The sequence below is a fragment of the Vespula pensylvanica genome, chromosome 4 (genome assembly GCF_014466175.1).
Source record: "Vespula pensylvanica isolate Volc-1 chromosome 4, ASM1446617v1, whole genome shotgun sequence".
In the NCBI taxonomy this organism is placed as follows: Eukaryota; Metazoa; Arthropoda; class Insecta; order Hymenoptera; family Vespidae; genus Vespula; species Vespula pensylvanica.
Genome location: NC_057688.1, coordinates 65,009 through 80,636, shown reverse-complemented (window position 1 = coordinate 80,636; position 15,628 = coordinate 65,009). Strand labels below are relative to the sequence as shown.

Genomic DNA, 15,628 nt, shown 5'->3' with positions numbered 1-15,628 from the left:
CGATAGCGCCACACGTTGGCTTTTATTTTCACTACTAATATTCTATATAGAGGGCGACTGAATTGCATTGAGTTAATTAACTATGATTGGCTGAACTCTATTCGCGTCTGATAATATTTAACCAATAACGACAATTTATTTTATATGCTGCTTTTAAGATTCTAAAATATTTTTTTAATATTTTATATCGTTTTATAAAAAATAAGTACTTATATATTTTCAGAAATTATTATATAAATACATTTATAATATTTAAATTAGTAAACTACTATATTAAATTAGAAATAATTTAAATCTGATACTCGTAGGGCGCCAATTTGAATGAATTGCGTGATTCATTTATTAAGTGCGTATTCCATTGTGCGGTTATGTTTTGTGCAGTTCGCTTATTTGTGTTATTGTAATCGGTGAATGACACGTGCGTTCATTGTGTATTGTGAGCTATTTAAAATATAAATAAATTTAATATGCCACAAGGCAAATTAAAAGTTAAAACAAAACTTCCGCCATCGGCTAAAAGAAAAGCAAACAAACAAAAGAAGGGACCTGCAATACAACGTCGCGGAAGTAAGTTCAGAATTATTAAGTTACTGATTTATTCGAACAATAATAATATAACTCTTTCGCAACATATGATTATCTAGTAACGTATTAATTTTTTTTTTTATAAAAATAGTATGTAGTTTAGAACATGTTTATTTTTTTTTCTTAAGATGCACCTATTCAACCTAAAAACGCAAAATTTAAAGAAGTACATAAATTGAAGAAGGTAATTACCAAGACTGTGAATAATGCTATAGAAGATGAACTTAGAGAAAGGGCTTTGGAAGGGAAAAAGTCTCTTACAAAAAAAGATGAACAAATTAAGCAGAAAACTTAATTTTTACTGGCATAATACATGTAGTATCAAAATCTTGATTGCAAGTTTATTTGATGCAATCAATGAATTAATTTAACATTTTATTATCATGCCTTGAATTGTGATTCAATATAAACTTATATATAGAAAAATAGATATAGTTTAAACTTGTTACTATGTATAATAACAGATTGATAAGAACAATAATGTATATGGAAATATCATATAACTATTAATAAATATTTTTTTAATAGCAATTTAAAGATATAACTGTTTTTGATTTATTAATTATGCAAGATGTTTTTAATATTTTTTTTTAATTTTATGAAATATGAGGTTTATTTAGACATTTATGCATAAACTGATATGTTATATATACATATAACGTATACACATATTTCTTTTAATCTAAATACTATTGAGAAGCAATCTGTAAAAAATAAATTATATGGATTACACAAATAATTTAATATACATTTTTTTTTATATGTTATACAAAGTACGATTTACCACTAAAAGATGACCGCTTTCTTGGTTTTTAATAATCGCTGGTGCATTTCCCATCTTGAATTCAATAACACCTTCTTTACCATTTATTAACTTGTGGAAAGTTCTAAAAAAATTTTATGATCATTGTTTTTTTTAATATGTGCATAAATACAAATGTATTTATACTTTTTTAATATACTTACGTATCAGCATTAATTATTTTTAACATCTTTTGATTATTTGTAATGTTAATTATTTTTGTTACTGTTTCTATTATAAATGATACTTCTAATATTAGATCTCCCTATATTGAATAAATCAAAATACATTAATCAAAAACATTAATAATATACATATTTTGTAACAAATATTACATACTTCTATTTCTTAAAATAAAATAATTAGTATTTAAAATTAAATTGTTTCCATTTAATGATATAACAAACCTTGTCTTTTTTAAGATTAGGTGATATTCGCAAAATTAAAAGATTATCTGATTCTCCAGTAACAACAAGTTCATCTATATGTTCGTAAGGTAATCGATGTTTTAGTTTTAATGTTTTTTTTATGTTTAGTATATACACTGCTTGTTTAGTTAACAGTAAAATTCTATCTCGAGTTTTGTACCCATGTCGATCATATTTAATTACTGGAGTTATATACTAAAAAAGATATATTCTTTATTAAGTAAATGTTATTTAATAAATAAAAGTATTACTCTTTATATTACTTCATACCTCAATTTTTTCATTAATTGTAAGAATTGAATTAGTAATATTTTTAGTTAGTGCTTTCTGTTCTTCATTAAGCCGATTAATTCGAAATTTTGGACCTATACTTGTTGGGTATGACTTTTTCTTATCCTTAAATAGAGTTTCAGCAAGAACTTTTAATTCAAATTGTGTTTTTTCCTTTTGTGTTAAGGCTAATCTATAGTTTCGTGCCATCCACCTTATATGCATTAGTTTTAAATATTTTGAAGCCTAACATATAATTAGTATATTAGTACTAATATTACTATTTACTTGATTGTGTTTCTGTAAAGAATATTTACTTCTTGGCAAGAAAATGGACACGGTGGCCATTCGGGATTTAAAATACTTTCAGGAAGATTCATGGAAAGTTTGAGAAGCCATTGTGATTTTGCCAATTCTTTAAAAGCCATGTTTTCTACAGTTGGAGGACCACTTCTTGTAATAAACCCTTTAATAAATCTATTCAAATTATGCAATTAAATATTTATGGCAGGTATGTAAGTTTTTAACATAACTTAATTTATGATTTTAGTTAATTACCTGCGTATAGAAATTGCAGCTTGACGTCTTCTTTTTGCTTCACGCTGTGCAAGCCATCTACGAACATATTTTTGTAATACTATCATACTTTCTCTTATTTTTAAAAATTTTCGTCGAGTAAGTATACATCTCCACTTATTTTGAATTATTGTAGCAATTTCATGTTTCTTCATTTGAAATGCATCTTCTGTTTCAAATAATGTCTTGGGGAATCTTATAAATAACTTTGTACTAAAATGTGTAGAAAAATATTGAAACATGTATACAAAAAATATAATATGTATTGCACTAAAGCGATATAATTTTTCTTACTTGCCCATTCTATATTCATCAGGTTCATATCTAAGATAACAAACAAGTACTTGTACTCCTTCTTTAGCTGAGCCACGGTAATGTGGCCAAGTCTCAGGACAAAGGGACTTATAACGATCTAAGAATTGTGTATATAGTTTTCTATAAGCAAAGCCAGCACGTCTCACTCGTAAATTTTCCATTAAACCAAGATATTTAACTTGATGTAATACAATCTTATCATCAAATCGATCTATCATAAAAAATGTGAATAGAATTATAATGGACATATCTGCATATACACACACACAATTATTATTACTGTACATACTGGACAATTTGAAATCATTAGGTTTAATGCATCTGATATAAGAAGGTTCTTTGTCCATTAATATTTCCATGAGATTATTCAAACTATTCTTAAATTGAGTTATAGCAGTTTCTGGGCGTTTTCTACTAGTTACATCTTTCAAGTTAAATGTAGCCTGAAAAATATATAATTATAAATATATAATTATCATTCAAATAGAATATTTTTCTGGAATAAATGTCAATATATTTGGAATACATACAAACCTTTGTGATTATATTTTTTGTTTGAGACATTACTTCACGTAAATCTCTAAATAATAAATCATTATTTTTTTCAAGAAATCCACGTACATTATATGTTACTTCTCCAGCATAATGTATTAAACGGAATTCCTAAAAAATTGGTAAAATATTTTAACTATTACTTTGCATAATAAAAATAAAAAAATAATTTAATTATTATATTTATACATCTCGACCCATTATCTTCTGTGTCTTAATGTCTGCTTTTATATGACTTATATAGTGTGGATGGCTATGTAAATGCTTATTTAATTTTTCAAGAAAACTTATATCTGTTGGATCTCCAGGGCGTAAACATTCTTCATCCAAGAAAGCTATTATTCCTAAAATCATGTCAATAATAGAATAAGTAATCCGAAGTAAATATGTAGATATCATAACAAATATTAAACAGATAATACCTTTATGTGTTTCTTCTATTAAATCACATATAACTTTGTTATTAAAGTATTGAATGTTTTCCCAAGTAATACCTTCTCTCAAATATTCTTCTTGTTCTGATTTTAAAGTGAGTTGTATAAATAATTGCTGTAGTTTTTCATTGCAAAAATTGATGCAAAATTGTTCAAAACTACATAAAAAAAGTTTAAATATAGAATATTAAATGATATCGTTTCTTATTTAGAAATTTGGGATTGATTATTTAATTTCTATCTGTTGTTTATATACCTGTTTTTCTGAAAAATTTCAAAGCCATAAATATCAAGTATTCCTATGACTACATAATTTTTTTGATTTATAGGTCGTCGTAACGATTTATTTAATCTATTGACGAGCCATGTAAATAATCTATCATACATAGCTTTTGCCAATGCATCTCGAGCATATATTGCTAATTCTCTATTTAATGGAGAAATCACAATGTCACCTTGTGCATCTATAGTACGATGAGTTAAAGCCTTGGTCAAATCGTTTATACTGCAACCTAATAACTATTCGGCAGAAATGTATAATATCTCTAATACTCGTAGTAATAATTATATATTTGTTATTGCATACTTACAGTACAAATTATATTGATAGAGTTAAAATGTAATATCTTTGCAAGTCCATTTTCTTCTGTAAAACCAATGTTTCCTAGATGTAAGACAGATGCAACTATGGCAAATAAGCAATTTTGTTCTTCATCTGTCATTTCCATAGTTTGTAAAGCTTTTATTACTTCATTATATTGATTGGTATCATTGATGGTATTCATAGAATCTTTTGTCTATGTTTTGGTAAGAAAGCACAATATTATAAAAATTATAAATAAATCTTTTTAGATATACGTACATATAAATATTTACATACCCCATTACTTAAATAAACGTAAGCGTCCAAGTTACGTTGGAGAGAAAGTTTGTTAAGAATTTCTTCATCAGCTCCAGCCAAAAGTTGATAAAATATATGAAAATTACGTTCACCTGGGAATTGATGTACCACACGTGATTTCTCCAAAAGATAATTTAAAATATTTCCACCAATTGGATCTCCCTAAAATTCGTCAAAATCATTCGATAATTTCTCTAAAATTTTTTTTAATTTTTTTAAAAAATTATATCAGTGTTTCAACATACATGTTTACTAAACTGCATATCCATATATTTGCCAAAACGTGATGAATTATCGTTACGATTGGTTTTTGCATTACCAAATGCTTCAAGTACCGGGTTACTACCGATTAATTTTTTATTCACTTCTTCTACCTCCTTTTTATATCTAGTTCCGGCGGCTATAAATTCCAATATTTTCTTCGATGCTTCTGTTTTTCCAGAACCAGATTCACCTATATCAAAAATTATTGATTGAATATTTAATATTCGTATTATATCACAGATTATTTAAAGTTGCGAAAAAAAGGTTAATACATGATACCTGAAATGAGGATGCATTGATCATGATTCTCTTGAATTAGAGATTGATAAGCAGTGTCAGTTAATGCAAAACTAAAATTAAAAAATATTTAATATTATTATAAGAAACTATAAGTAATTTTGTAATATTTAACTAACGCGTTAATTCTTACATATGCGGTGGTGCTTCAAAAAAATGTCTTTTATGGTAATATTGTATATTGTCAGCATCATAAATAGGGAGCTTTTTATAAGGATTAACAGAAACCAGTACTTGTCCGATATACGTCTAAAAAAACAAAAATTAATTTTTATAATAATAAAATATTTTTAATATTTCATCTTTTCTTAAATTTAATTTAAAATAATTTTTTTTTAATTTACTAAAAAAAAATAATTTTTTTTTAAATATATATATCAAATTAAATTTGCGAGAGAGAGAGAGAGAGAGAGAGAGAGAGAGAGAAAGAGAGAGAGAGAGAGAGAGACTTACATAAATAAGATCTTCCTTAAATCTTTTGCGAAGATTATCAATAAATGCAGATTCACTTTGAAAGTCCTCGAGGAGAATAAAATCTTGAAGACCAACGCGATCACGATCATGTAATCCTCGTTCCATAATTTTTGATAATGTCCAATTTGTTGTGGGCATGACTGATTTTTTATCATAAATTGACGTATCCATAGTGGCTTTTTTTCTAATAAAATATTATTTTTCTATTAAAATTTTAATAATTTAATTCACTTAAAAAAAATTCGAATAGTCGAATGTAATATAGTAAATAATACAAAGTAAAATTAAAAATAATATAAATCAGATTTTATGGAATAATTATATATACATATATATATATATATATATATATATATATATATATATATTCATATATCACAATAATTATTTAATTTATTTTATAAAGAATATATAATAAATCGATCTATTGAAGCACATGAGCTTTTGTTCGACCTCGTGAAATTACGAGCGATAATGTTACCGATTAGATATCGTTACAACTAAAAGAATACTCCGATACTGTTAATAGCTTCTTTGTAAAAATCGATTAGATAATATCGTTAAATCAACAATATTTCATGTTAATATATTAAAAAAATGTCTCGTTATAAAGCACAAATTTCATTATTTCTATATTTTCTCTTTAATATTTAATTATACAGAAATTAAGATATATCATAAAAAAAAAAAACGTATAAAATAAAAAGTTATAGTTTACCGAATTTTTCAATAAGAAATTTTCTTAATTCGCTTTCGTTACTTTTTACTGCAATTTAGCTTCGATTAATTCCAATATACACTAAGTAATTTCTTGAATGCCACATATAGAATAACAAGCGTGAACATACTATTAGTTTTCTGTATAGTTGGCAATTGTCATACGTACTGTGTATGTGCGTTATTGCACTAAGTTTAATGTCGGTTTCGAATAGATAAGATAGAAGAATACGTGGAGGTGCGGCCGCTCACCTTTGAGAGTGGAACTTTCGATCGATATTTGTCAACTTTATTTAATAATCGGTTTCGTATTACTTTGATGTTGACTCACGTATAATCAAAAAGTTTACAAATATTGCTTAATAAAAATTTTGGTTTAATAAAAAATCTGTAAAGAAAATCATCGAGATCCTTTTCCGATAAATTTTAAAAATATGAAGTTAAAAAAAAAAAATCATAAAAGAACACTTTACTTTCGTTGCTTTTTTTTAATTCGCTGCTTTGAATTTGTTTATCGTCTATCGTATGTGTATTGTTAAATTGCAACGAACCTTTCTATTCAATGATAATCCTTGCTGATCGGAATATTTGCAACCGTTTCTTAAGATTAACTTCTGAACTACAACAACGGAACGATGCACATCTTTCGTTCATCGTGAGACTTATCTCATCCCCTCTCTCTTCCCCCCTCGATTTTTTCACCCTGGCAACAAGAGTCGTTGATTTTTCCTACGTCGTACTGCATATATCGTTGTAAACAACAGTGCTAATTTATTTATGATTCATTTATTGTTACACCGATCTTCCAATGCTAACTTTGTATAACTCGAATGAAAGACGATTTGAATCGCGAGATGGTTGATTCTTACCGAAGATCGATGTATTTTTAAAAATCGAAACTACGATTATCGAAAGTAACTTCCTTTCGAGCTTTTCGTTTAACTAACTACATTCAAATTTATACTTCGACGTCAAATGAGTGATACTTTTTTTTTTTATTTATGAAATATTTGAAGTAACAAGTTAATTGTAACTTTCTATATTATCGTAAAAATGGTATATATTTTTCTTATGCGAATTGAAGTTTGATTAAAAAATTATTGGAAATCGCAAACTACTTCGCAGTACAGTTAATTGAGAAATATACAATTGTGTCTTAAAATAATTTTTTTCATTTCTTTTTCTACCATAAAAGATCAGGATAATTATTTTTAAAGTTAATTATGCGTTACAATCAAATTAGAGTTTTTTTATTTGATTATCTTATGATTTTACTCCTCTCAGTATTATTGATCTCAGGAAACGAGGGTACATATATCGGAAGATTTATGAACTAATAATTAACAATGCTAATTAATACAAATGATTTGATGATCATATCCTTTTTTATATTTTTTAGTACATGATACCGAAGAAGTAGATTTATCCAAATGTAAACTTACACAGCTCGGAACAGAATATCGAGGTTCAAAAATGGTAACCAGTAGTAATGTTCGTTGTCAATATTGGCAGACAGATCAGCCACTTCACAAGGTTATTTTATGTTTGGTCTTATTAATAACTATTGATTATCAACATATGGTATGAAATGGTATCAATTTTATATTACTCGTGATCATTATGATACTACGATAGATCTCTGATCGGTACTACAGTAATTAATAACGTGAATAAATTCTAGAAAATCGTGTTTAATAATATCGTTTAATGAAAATGTTGTTTAATAATAAAATAATTTTTTATTATTCTATCTTATTCAATAATCAATACGCTAAAATATTCAAATAATTAGTAAAGAAATAAGCTAGTCAAAACAAACTTTATATGTGCACGTCTCCTTTTCGTGATTTAATATTAATTGTCATCTTTATGTCGATTGAATATTTATATATTAGGTTAATCCTAATATCACGGATGCAGATTTCCCAGAAAAATCAATGAAAGCTGCGAAAAATTATTGTCGAAATCCCACTAAAGATCCTCGAGGTCCTTGGTGTTATACGTTAGATCCTACTCTTATAGACGATGAATGTGATATACCACTTTGTAATTTTGGTGGTAAGTAAAATACAAAGTTAATGATAATAATTTTAGCGCATTTTTAAATATAACATAAGTGTTGAATATTTATAAGTATTTTAATATAATTAAATAACGTTTATAGTAACAATTATGAAAAATTCACACATCTTCATCGATGTCACTAATAAAAAAGAAAAAATAGCGGGAAATCAAAAATTTTGAACGTAATCAAATTGATATTCCATTTTAATGTAATAAATGTAATAATTTATTTAATTGTCATGAAATATTATCTCTAGAATAAAATGTGTGCATGTAAACAAATAATTAGAATAAAATAGTATCTGATCTTTGCTTATTTGTATGAATTGGTTTAAGATTGCAGAATTTCTGGTACAGGGGCTGAATATGCCGGAGATCGTAAAATTAGTTCTTCGGGTAAAAAATGTACATCATGGGCAGGAAAACATAAAGTTTCTAATAATAAGGTATATTAATTTAATCTAGTATAATATAGATTATAATATACGATTAATAATATACTTTTTAGAGTCCAGCATTTGCTAAAAAAAACTTTCCAGATGCATCATTGAAAAAAGCTAATCGTTTTTGTAGAAATCCTGATGATAATATTGGCGGTCCATGGTGTTACGTACATGATGAAACTTATGAAACAATTGAAAAAGAATATTGTGATATTCCATTTTGCGATGACAGAGGTAAATCATTTAATCGAAAGTAAAATAATATTAATATAAATTATAGAAAGTTGAAATATATAATATCATATAACATAAATCTGAATTGTGTTTTAGACTGTTTAGTATATGTCAGAAATACATCAAGATATTCTACTTTGACAACTTTAAACTCTACCATTGCTAGTATTAAATTTTGGATTAAATTATGGAATCCAAATGATGAATATAATGTATGTGACTGTGTGTGTGTAAATAATAGATGTATTTTATATTGAGAACTTATTTATTTGATTATTGTTTAGGGAGAATTTAAGATTTTATTAAGTCTTCTTCCAATTCCTACATTTGCAAGTAAAATTGCTGAAGATTGGCATGTAGGAGTTGAGTTAATGTTTTCAAATCTTGGTTCTGGTCAAACATATCCTGATACTGATGTTTGTATTATGTTTGTTGTATTATACTATTGTGTGTGTGTGTAAGTTAGAAATTTTTTATAGATGGATGATTATGAAAATACACCAAGTATTTTACTCGGTTCAAAATGGACTGGTATATGGCTTACATGGGCAGGAGGTTTCATATCAATGGGAATGTATGGTACATCTAAACCGTTCTTTGTTGGGGAGTATAAAAAAAAAGATACTATCTCAGGACTCTATTACGATTTTTTGTCATATTATGGGATCATGGGTACAAACGTCCTATGGAGTACAGAGTTCTGTCAGAGTGGTGTGTGGATCATAATAATATTAAAAATGTATATATTCAAAAGTCGCTATTTTTAGTATATATTTGTAGATTGTGAAACTCATGTAACCGTTGGAACAGAATTCACAAATGTTTGGCCAATGCAAAAATCTAATAATACTTATGATATTCATTTTTATGTGCGGGCAAATCGCCATATTGCTATACAAATGTATCAAAACCCTATTAATATTTATCCATGTTTTACTGTAAGTAATTACTTTTATATGTAAAATATTTTTAAGTAAACATCATATATCAAAAATGAAGGAATATGAATATTTTAGATAATCATTGATAATGTTACATCATTAATATATCAACAAAGCAAATTTTCAATGAAGCAATATTTGAAACAAGTTTCGAGTAAAGGATTATTAAATTTCTGGATGTGGAAAAAATTTACTATTAGGTAATAACACTTTACTAATAGGAACTAAAGAAAGTAAAGTTGATAAAATTAATAAGCTCTGTCATAAATGTAGTATTTTAGGTCCGCATTTACGGCTATTTTATGAACAAACATATGGCGATGAAGAATTCTTATATGTACATTATGATCTTTTTGATACATTGAGATGGTTCAGTATAGGAACTGAATATAATGTAGCTTATTGGACACTTTTTTGTATACCAGATGGTATTATATATTATTAAATTTAAGTTTAAAATTTATTTTAAGTTATTGTAAAATATTTAAATATCACATACATTTTAGCAGAAACACATGCGATAGAAGATCCATGGCCACCTAATTGTATATCTGATCTTATGGATTATGCTTATAAAGGTGATCAATGGTTCAGTGTAAATGAGATACCTTGTATACCATGGATTTCAAAAGAAGTATGGAATATATATACTATTTATGTAATATCTATTTCATTATTTATAATGTCAACATCTATAATTTAGATTATATTCTACATATTATCGTAGATACCGGAAGAAGACAAAATTGATAGTAAGTTTATCGACGGCTCTGCTTTAAGAGCACTTAATAAATGCAGGAATCCCGGTCATAGTCCAGAGGGTCCTTATTGTTATATAATGACTGATCGAAATACTTTAAGTATATCAAAGCAATATTGTCCAGTACGAAAATGTCAATCTTCAGGTAATTATATTATGACTTATTAACAGTAATATAATACAGTTTATTTTTCTTTATACGCATTTATGATCTTTTTATCTAATAGAATGTAAAATGGCTGGTACAGCAAATGATTATATAGGAACTTTATCAACAACACGTTCAGGTAGAACTTGTGCTAAATGGATAGCTGATTACGAGCTTGTAGAAACGAAAGTATATGCACCTGAGACTACTACACAAGGACATCTTATGGAATTACCAAGACGTTATGTGACACAAGAAGAGTTACCTTTGAGAATATCCCCGCAAAAAAAACCAACGCTTATCCATGTTTTAAGACCAAAAGATTCAATTAATCGAACATTGTTCAATGACAGTTTATATGCAGAACATAGTGCAAAAAATGCTAGTAATTATTGTAGAAATCCATCTCGTAATATCGCTGGCACATGGTGTTATACAACAGATCCTCTTGTACCACAAGATCTTTGTGATGTCAGAGATTGCGAAATGTTAGGTGATAAAAACAGAAAATAAGTGTAATTGAAGATAAGAATATTTTTATATTTTCTAAAATTCTTGTTTTTATCTTTATTATTATTTTTACAGAAGAATGTATATTCCTTGTTCATGGACATGGTATTGGTAGACGTTTATATGTTTTTCCTGAATATCGTTCTGAGGGTCTACATTTTTCTCTGAAAGCTTGGGAACCTGATCAATTAGATTCCATAACAATTGTTTTCACTGCAGATGATGGTTTTAAATCACGATATATTCTTAAAATTGGTGCTTTGGATAATGAAAAAATACTATTATATTATCAGTCTGAAAGCCAAGGTAATCTTCCAATTGTTTACTGAAATTATATTCAGAGTTCTTAACAATTTAAAAATTGTGCTAAACACGTAGGTATTTTTTCTATAATTTATATTAAGTAAAATTTATTTAGCTATTAACTTAGTTAAGAAGAAAACATTGCCACATTTATTGTATTTTGGAAAATGGAGCAATTTTGTTATTCGTATACCACGAGGAAGTATTTTGCTTTATTATGAAGGATCATCAAATCCTTTATTTGAATGGAAGCATCCAGAACCATCACAAGTATTTTTACCTGTTTATTATTATTATAATAGTGAACAAAAACATGCTGTAGGCGTTGCCTTTGATTGCAATTCCAGTTGGTATAGTTTGTAACATTTGTATTACATTAATTAATTTATTATTATTGTGCTGATTGTTATTGTTTTAAAGGATGTCAAATAGAAAAGACAGAAACTAACGAACATACAAGAATATTGCCATTTTCAATATGGAATAAAAAAAAAATGTCAAATATTAATACATTAACACTTATGATACGTGCTAAAGGTGTTGTTACACTTCCATTATTTTTATTTCCTGCAACACTTAGGTAGGTAAAAATAAAAAAGAATTATTGTTATTTTTGAAATTATAAATTGTATCGTCTAACTATATGTTGTGACATAGCTATTACTCCTTATCTCTCTTTGAATCTGGACCATGGATATTCTTTCAAGAGAATAATTATCCCATTGTCAAAATATTTCATAAGCAATTAATTTCAAATCCATTATTTACAACAAATTCATGGACAAATATAACTATAAGGTAAATTAATACAAAAATAATGAAATTCTCAAACATCTTAATTCCATTTCACGTATAATTATAGATGGTTAAAAAATATTATTGAATTATTGTGTAATGATACATTGATATTTCATTATGAACATAGCAGCCCTCTGCTGTTTTATTTTTTTTCACTCACTGTTAATAATAATGGATGGGCTATTTGGTCTGCAAATTGCGTACCAACTGGTATATTTTTATTTTATATTATATAAATAAATAATATAAAATAGAAAAAGGAACAAGAAAGTATTTTTTCAATCGAATATAGATATAGATGGACCTGCTATTGATGGTGGCTGGTCTGAATGGGGTCCGTGGGCATGTAGTGCTAGTTGCAATGGCGGTGTTGGAACAAGAACACGTTTATGCAATTCTCCAGAACCTAATATTAGAGGAGAACCATGTATTGGTCCTAATAGTATGACAGGGCGTTGCAATTTGATTAAATGTGGAGATTTAACAGAAGGTAATTTAAAATATTTATAGAAACTATAATATATAATTTTTTTTATATAATATATTAATATATTAACTATAATTAATGTATAAATATTTATTCACAGATACAATTATTTTAATACAAAGAAGAATTAAAAGAAATCATACTTCTTTAATTATTAAAGAATATGGAACTGTTGTAATTCTATCAGATCATGATATTATTCAATTAATATCAAATACATCTGTAGATCTTGAGATACAATGGTCGCATAATGGAATTTTTATTAAGGAAAATAATAGAATTAAGATAAAAGACTTTAATGTTGGTATGTTCACTTTTTGTAGAATCTATAGTGTTGGTAGATGGAAGCATTATGAATATATTGTTTCAGTAATAAACAGAGCTCTACTGATTGATTCTGGTATTTATACAATCACTTTACGTAGAGTTGATCAGTCATATCTAATATTGAAAGTTGTTGCTTTAGCCGTTATACCAAATACAGAAAGTATTACTATACGTGAAACTTTACCTTTATCTGTAATTTGTAATTGTCTTATTTTGGGTTATGTATATTCTGATCTCAAGATATCTTGGGAAATAAATGAAAATATTTGGAAAGATTATGGTATTACATTACCTATTGCTGTAAATATCGATTATGTCAAAGCAATAAATAAGTCACACGAAGGAATGTGGAAATGCATTGTAGAGCAGACTGATTTAAATTTTAAATGGATAACTAATATAATTGTTGTTAAAGGTAAAAACTTTAGCATCTGAATTTGCTTCAATAAAGGTACAGTAATTACTTGTAAAATGAAATGTTGAAGTTATTGGTTCACCAAATTGGCGTACTTACTTAATGGAAGATAAATTGACCAGTCCTATATTTGGTTGGATGCCCAGTGAAAAGTTTGTTGCAGTTTCTGCATTAATAATCTTTTTAGTATTAATTGGTTGTATAATCATAGGCTCAATTTTTTTAATAAGGTAAGTGTAGTTCTTATAATCTTAATATTTAGTTCTCTTAATACAATATTTCATATGCAATAATAATTTGATATTAATATTATAAACAGGCTTCAAGAAAGTCGAAAGATAAAAGTTCAAACTTCAAAACAAAAGAAAAATAAACAATGAAAATAAAAACAAATAATAAATACAAACAATCAATAGATCCCAACTAAGAATAATCAAGTATAATAATTTTTATAATTTATTTAGAATTTCAATTATTTTTCATTAGTATATTTACATATAGGTAAATAAAAAAATCTAATTTTAGAAAATACAAGATCAAGAAATCAAGATAAATTTGTATTTTTTGTAAATGAGGATACAAAGTATCGATCAATTTAATTCCAGGACATTGTGTATTTATTCATTGAATGAATAATGAATGATTTTACCGAAGTATTCGATATACCGAAGAATTTGAGTAAGACTTCCATAGACATATGCTCTTCGCTAATTTCGCTGTTTTTCCATTACCGATCGGTCTACCTATATCCCCTTCTTTCTCTCTCTGTCATACTCCTTGTAGCTCCACCCTTTCTCTCTCTCTCTCTCTCTCTCTCTCTCTCTCTCTCTCTCTCTCTCTCTCTCTACGGAACATTCTCTCTTCGCGCACGTGTCTATCTTCCTTGCATGTATACGAAAACGTGTTCGTCGGCCTCTGGTACATATCCTGATTACTAATTTACAAAGCCGTGGACTACTTCCATGCTTGGGTATGACACCGAATTCCATATTCCAGTTGAATGGAGAGTTGAGAAGAGTGAACCTGATGATCCTTAAGAATCCATGAATCGTGCAAGAAGCTATACTATCATATCATTCGATAGAGACCACTTTAGTAATTGCACTTGTTTCCTGTTCCACGAATTAACGGTTCATCATACACGATATAGGTCTACTTTCTAATCTCTTTTCCGACATCATTTTAATGTAAAGATTTTCGAAGGTCGATTAATTTATCACTTTATCACACTTAATTAGAAAGATCAATATGTGCTTAAATAAAATAACAAAAACACTTCAATTATTTGTGTATTTTTAAAAAGTAAAATTTATTGTTTCTAGATATTATTTGAATGATTTAAAAAGTAAGCATTTCCTTTTTTTACAGATAAAATTTATGAAGACGAAATCAGTCGGACCTAGATTTTAAATTTATCTGGAAGATCTAATGTTTAAGTATTAGAATCAACGGATAAGAGTAGTATAATCTATCGAGGAAGTTGCCTGATATTTACAGTTAGCTGCTAATTTAAACTCTCACGGATTGTTTTCTTTAGTAATTCTCGAGAACGTTCAAATTTCGTTTTATTAAATTTCAAGATT

At 27.1% G+C, this 15,628-nt stretch overlaps 3 protein-coding genes across 8 annotated transcripts; 2 read left to right on the top strand and 1 right to left on the bottom strand.

The window, feature by feature from the left end:
* The first annotated feature begins 225 nt into the window (after positions 1–225).
* On the top strand, positions 226–885 carry LOC122628374. Its single transcript, XM_043810620.1, has 2 exons — positions 226–567; positions 714–885. The coding sequence occupies exons 1-2, from the start codon at positions 468–470 to the stop codon at positions 878–880; spliced, it is 267 nt and encodes an 88-aa protein (XP_043666555.1). The 5' UTR covers positions 226–467; the 3' UTR covers positions 881–885.
* LOC122628371 (unconventional myosin IC) lies at positions 864–7,278 on the bottom strand. 3 transcript variants are annotated; one of them, XM_043810616.1, is made up of 20 exons: positions 6,617–6,742; positions 5,878–6,082; positions 5,558–5,673; positions 5,407–5,477; positions 5,109–5,317; positions 4,843–5,025; positions 4,553–4,759; positions 4,219–4,481; positions 3,951–4,120; positions 3,718–3,872; positions 3,511–3,639; positions 3,266–3,419; positions 2,956–3,187; positions 2,644–2,874; positions 2,403–2,562; positions 2,086–2,331; positions 1,795–2,010; positions 1,552–1,652; positions 1,370–1,472; positions 864–1,289 (listed from the first exon to the last, which is right to left on the bottom strand). In XM_043810616.1, exons 2-20 carry the CDS (start codon positions 6,067–6,069, stop codon positions 1,275–1,277), a joined length of 3,153 nt encoding a protein of 1,050 aa, XP_043666551.1. In that variant the 5' UTR covers positions 6,070–6,082; positions 6,617–6,742; the 3' UTR covers positions 864–1,274. The 3 variants fall into 3 exon arrangements, with proteins under 3 accessions (XP_043666551.1, XP_043666550.1, XP_043666549.1); XM_043810615.1 differs by lacking the exons at positions 864–1,289; positions 6,617–6,742 and adding an exon at positions 7,167–7,278 and having other exon boundaries at positions 1,343–1,472; XM_043810614.1 differs by lacking the exon at positions 864–1,289 and having other exon boundaries at positions 1,343–1,472.
* Positions 7,279–7,531: 253 nt separating this feature from the next.
* Positions 7,532–14,480, top strand: LOC122628370. Of its 4 annotated transcripts, XM_043810609.1 has the most exons (24): positions 7,532–7,923; positions 8,015–8,196; positions 8,511–8,673; positions 9,016–9,125; positions 9,188–9,356; positions 9,453–9,568; positions 9,641–9,772; positions 9,836–10,067; positions 10,137–10,294; positions 10,373–10,497; positions 10,571–10,725; positions 10,804–10,955; positions 11,025–11,202; positions 11,285–11,698; positions 11,791–12,021; positions 12,134–12,364; positions 12,439–12,598; positions 12,676–12,816; positions 12,881–13,026; positions 13,109–13,306; positions 13,404–13,607; positions 13,674–14,045; positions 14,116–14,275; positions 14,365–14,480. In XM_043810609.1, the coding sequence occupies exons 1-24, from the start codon at positions 7,839–7,841 to the stop codon at positions 14,423–14,425; spliced, it is 4,275 nt and encodes a 1,424-aa protein (XP_043666544.1). In that variant the 5' UTR covers positions 7,532–7,838; the 3' UTR covers positions 14,426–14,480. The 4 variants fall into 4 exon arrangements, with proteins under 4 accessions (XP_043666544.1, XP_043666546.1, XP_043666545.1 ...); XM_043810611.1 differs by having other exon boundaries at positions 7,532–8,148; positions 8,536–8,673; positions 9,253–9,356; positions 13,404–14,045; XM_043810610.1 differs by having other exon boundaries at positions 7,532–8,148; positions 8,536–8,673; positions 13,404–14,045.
* The last annotated feature ends 1,148 nt before the right edge of the window (positions 14,481–15,628 follow it).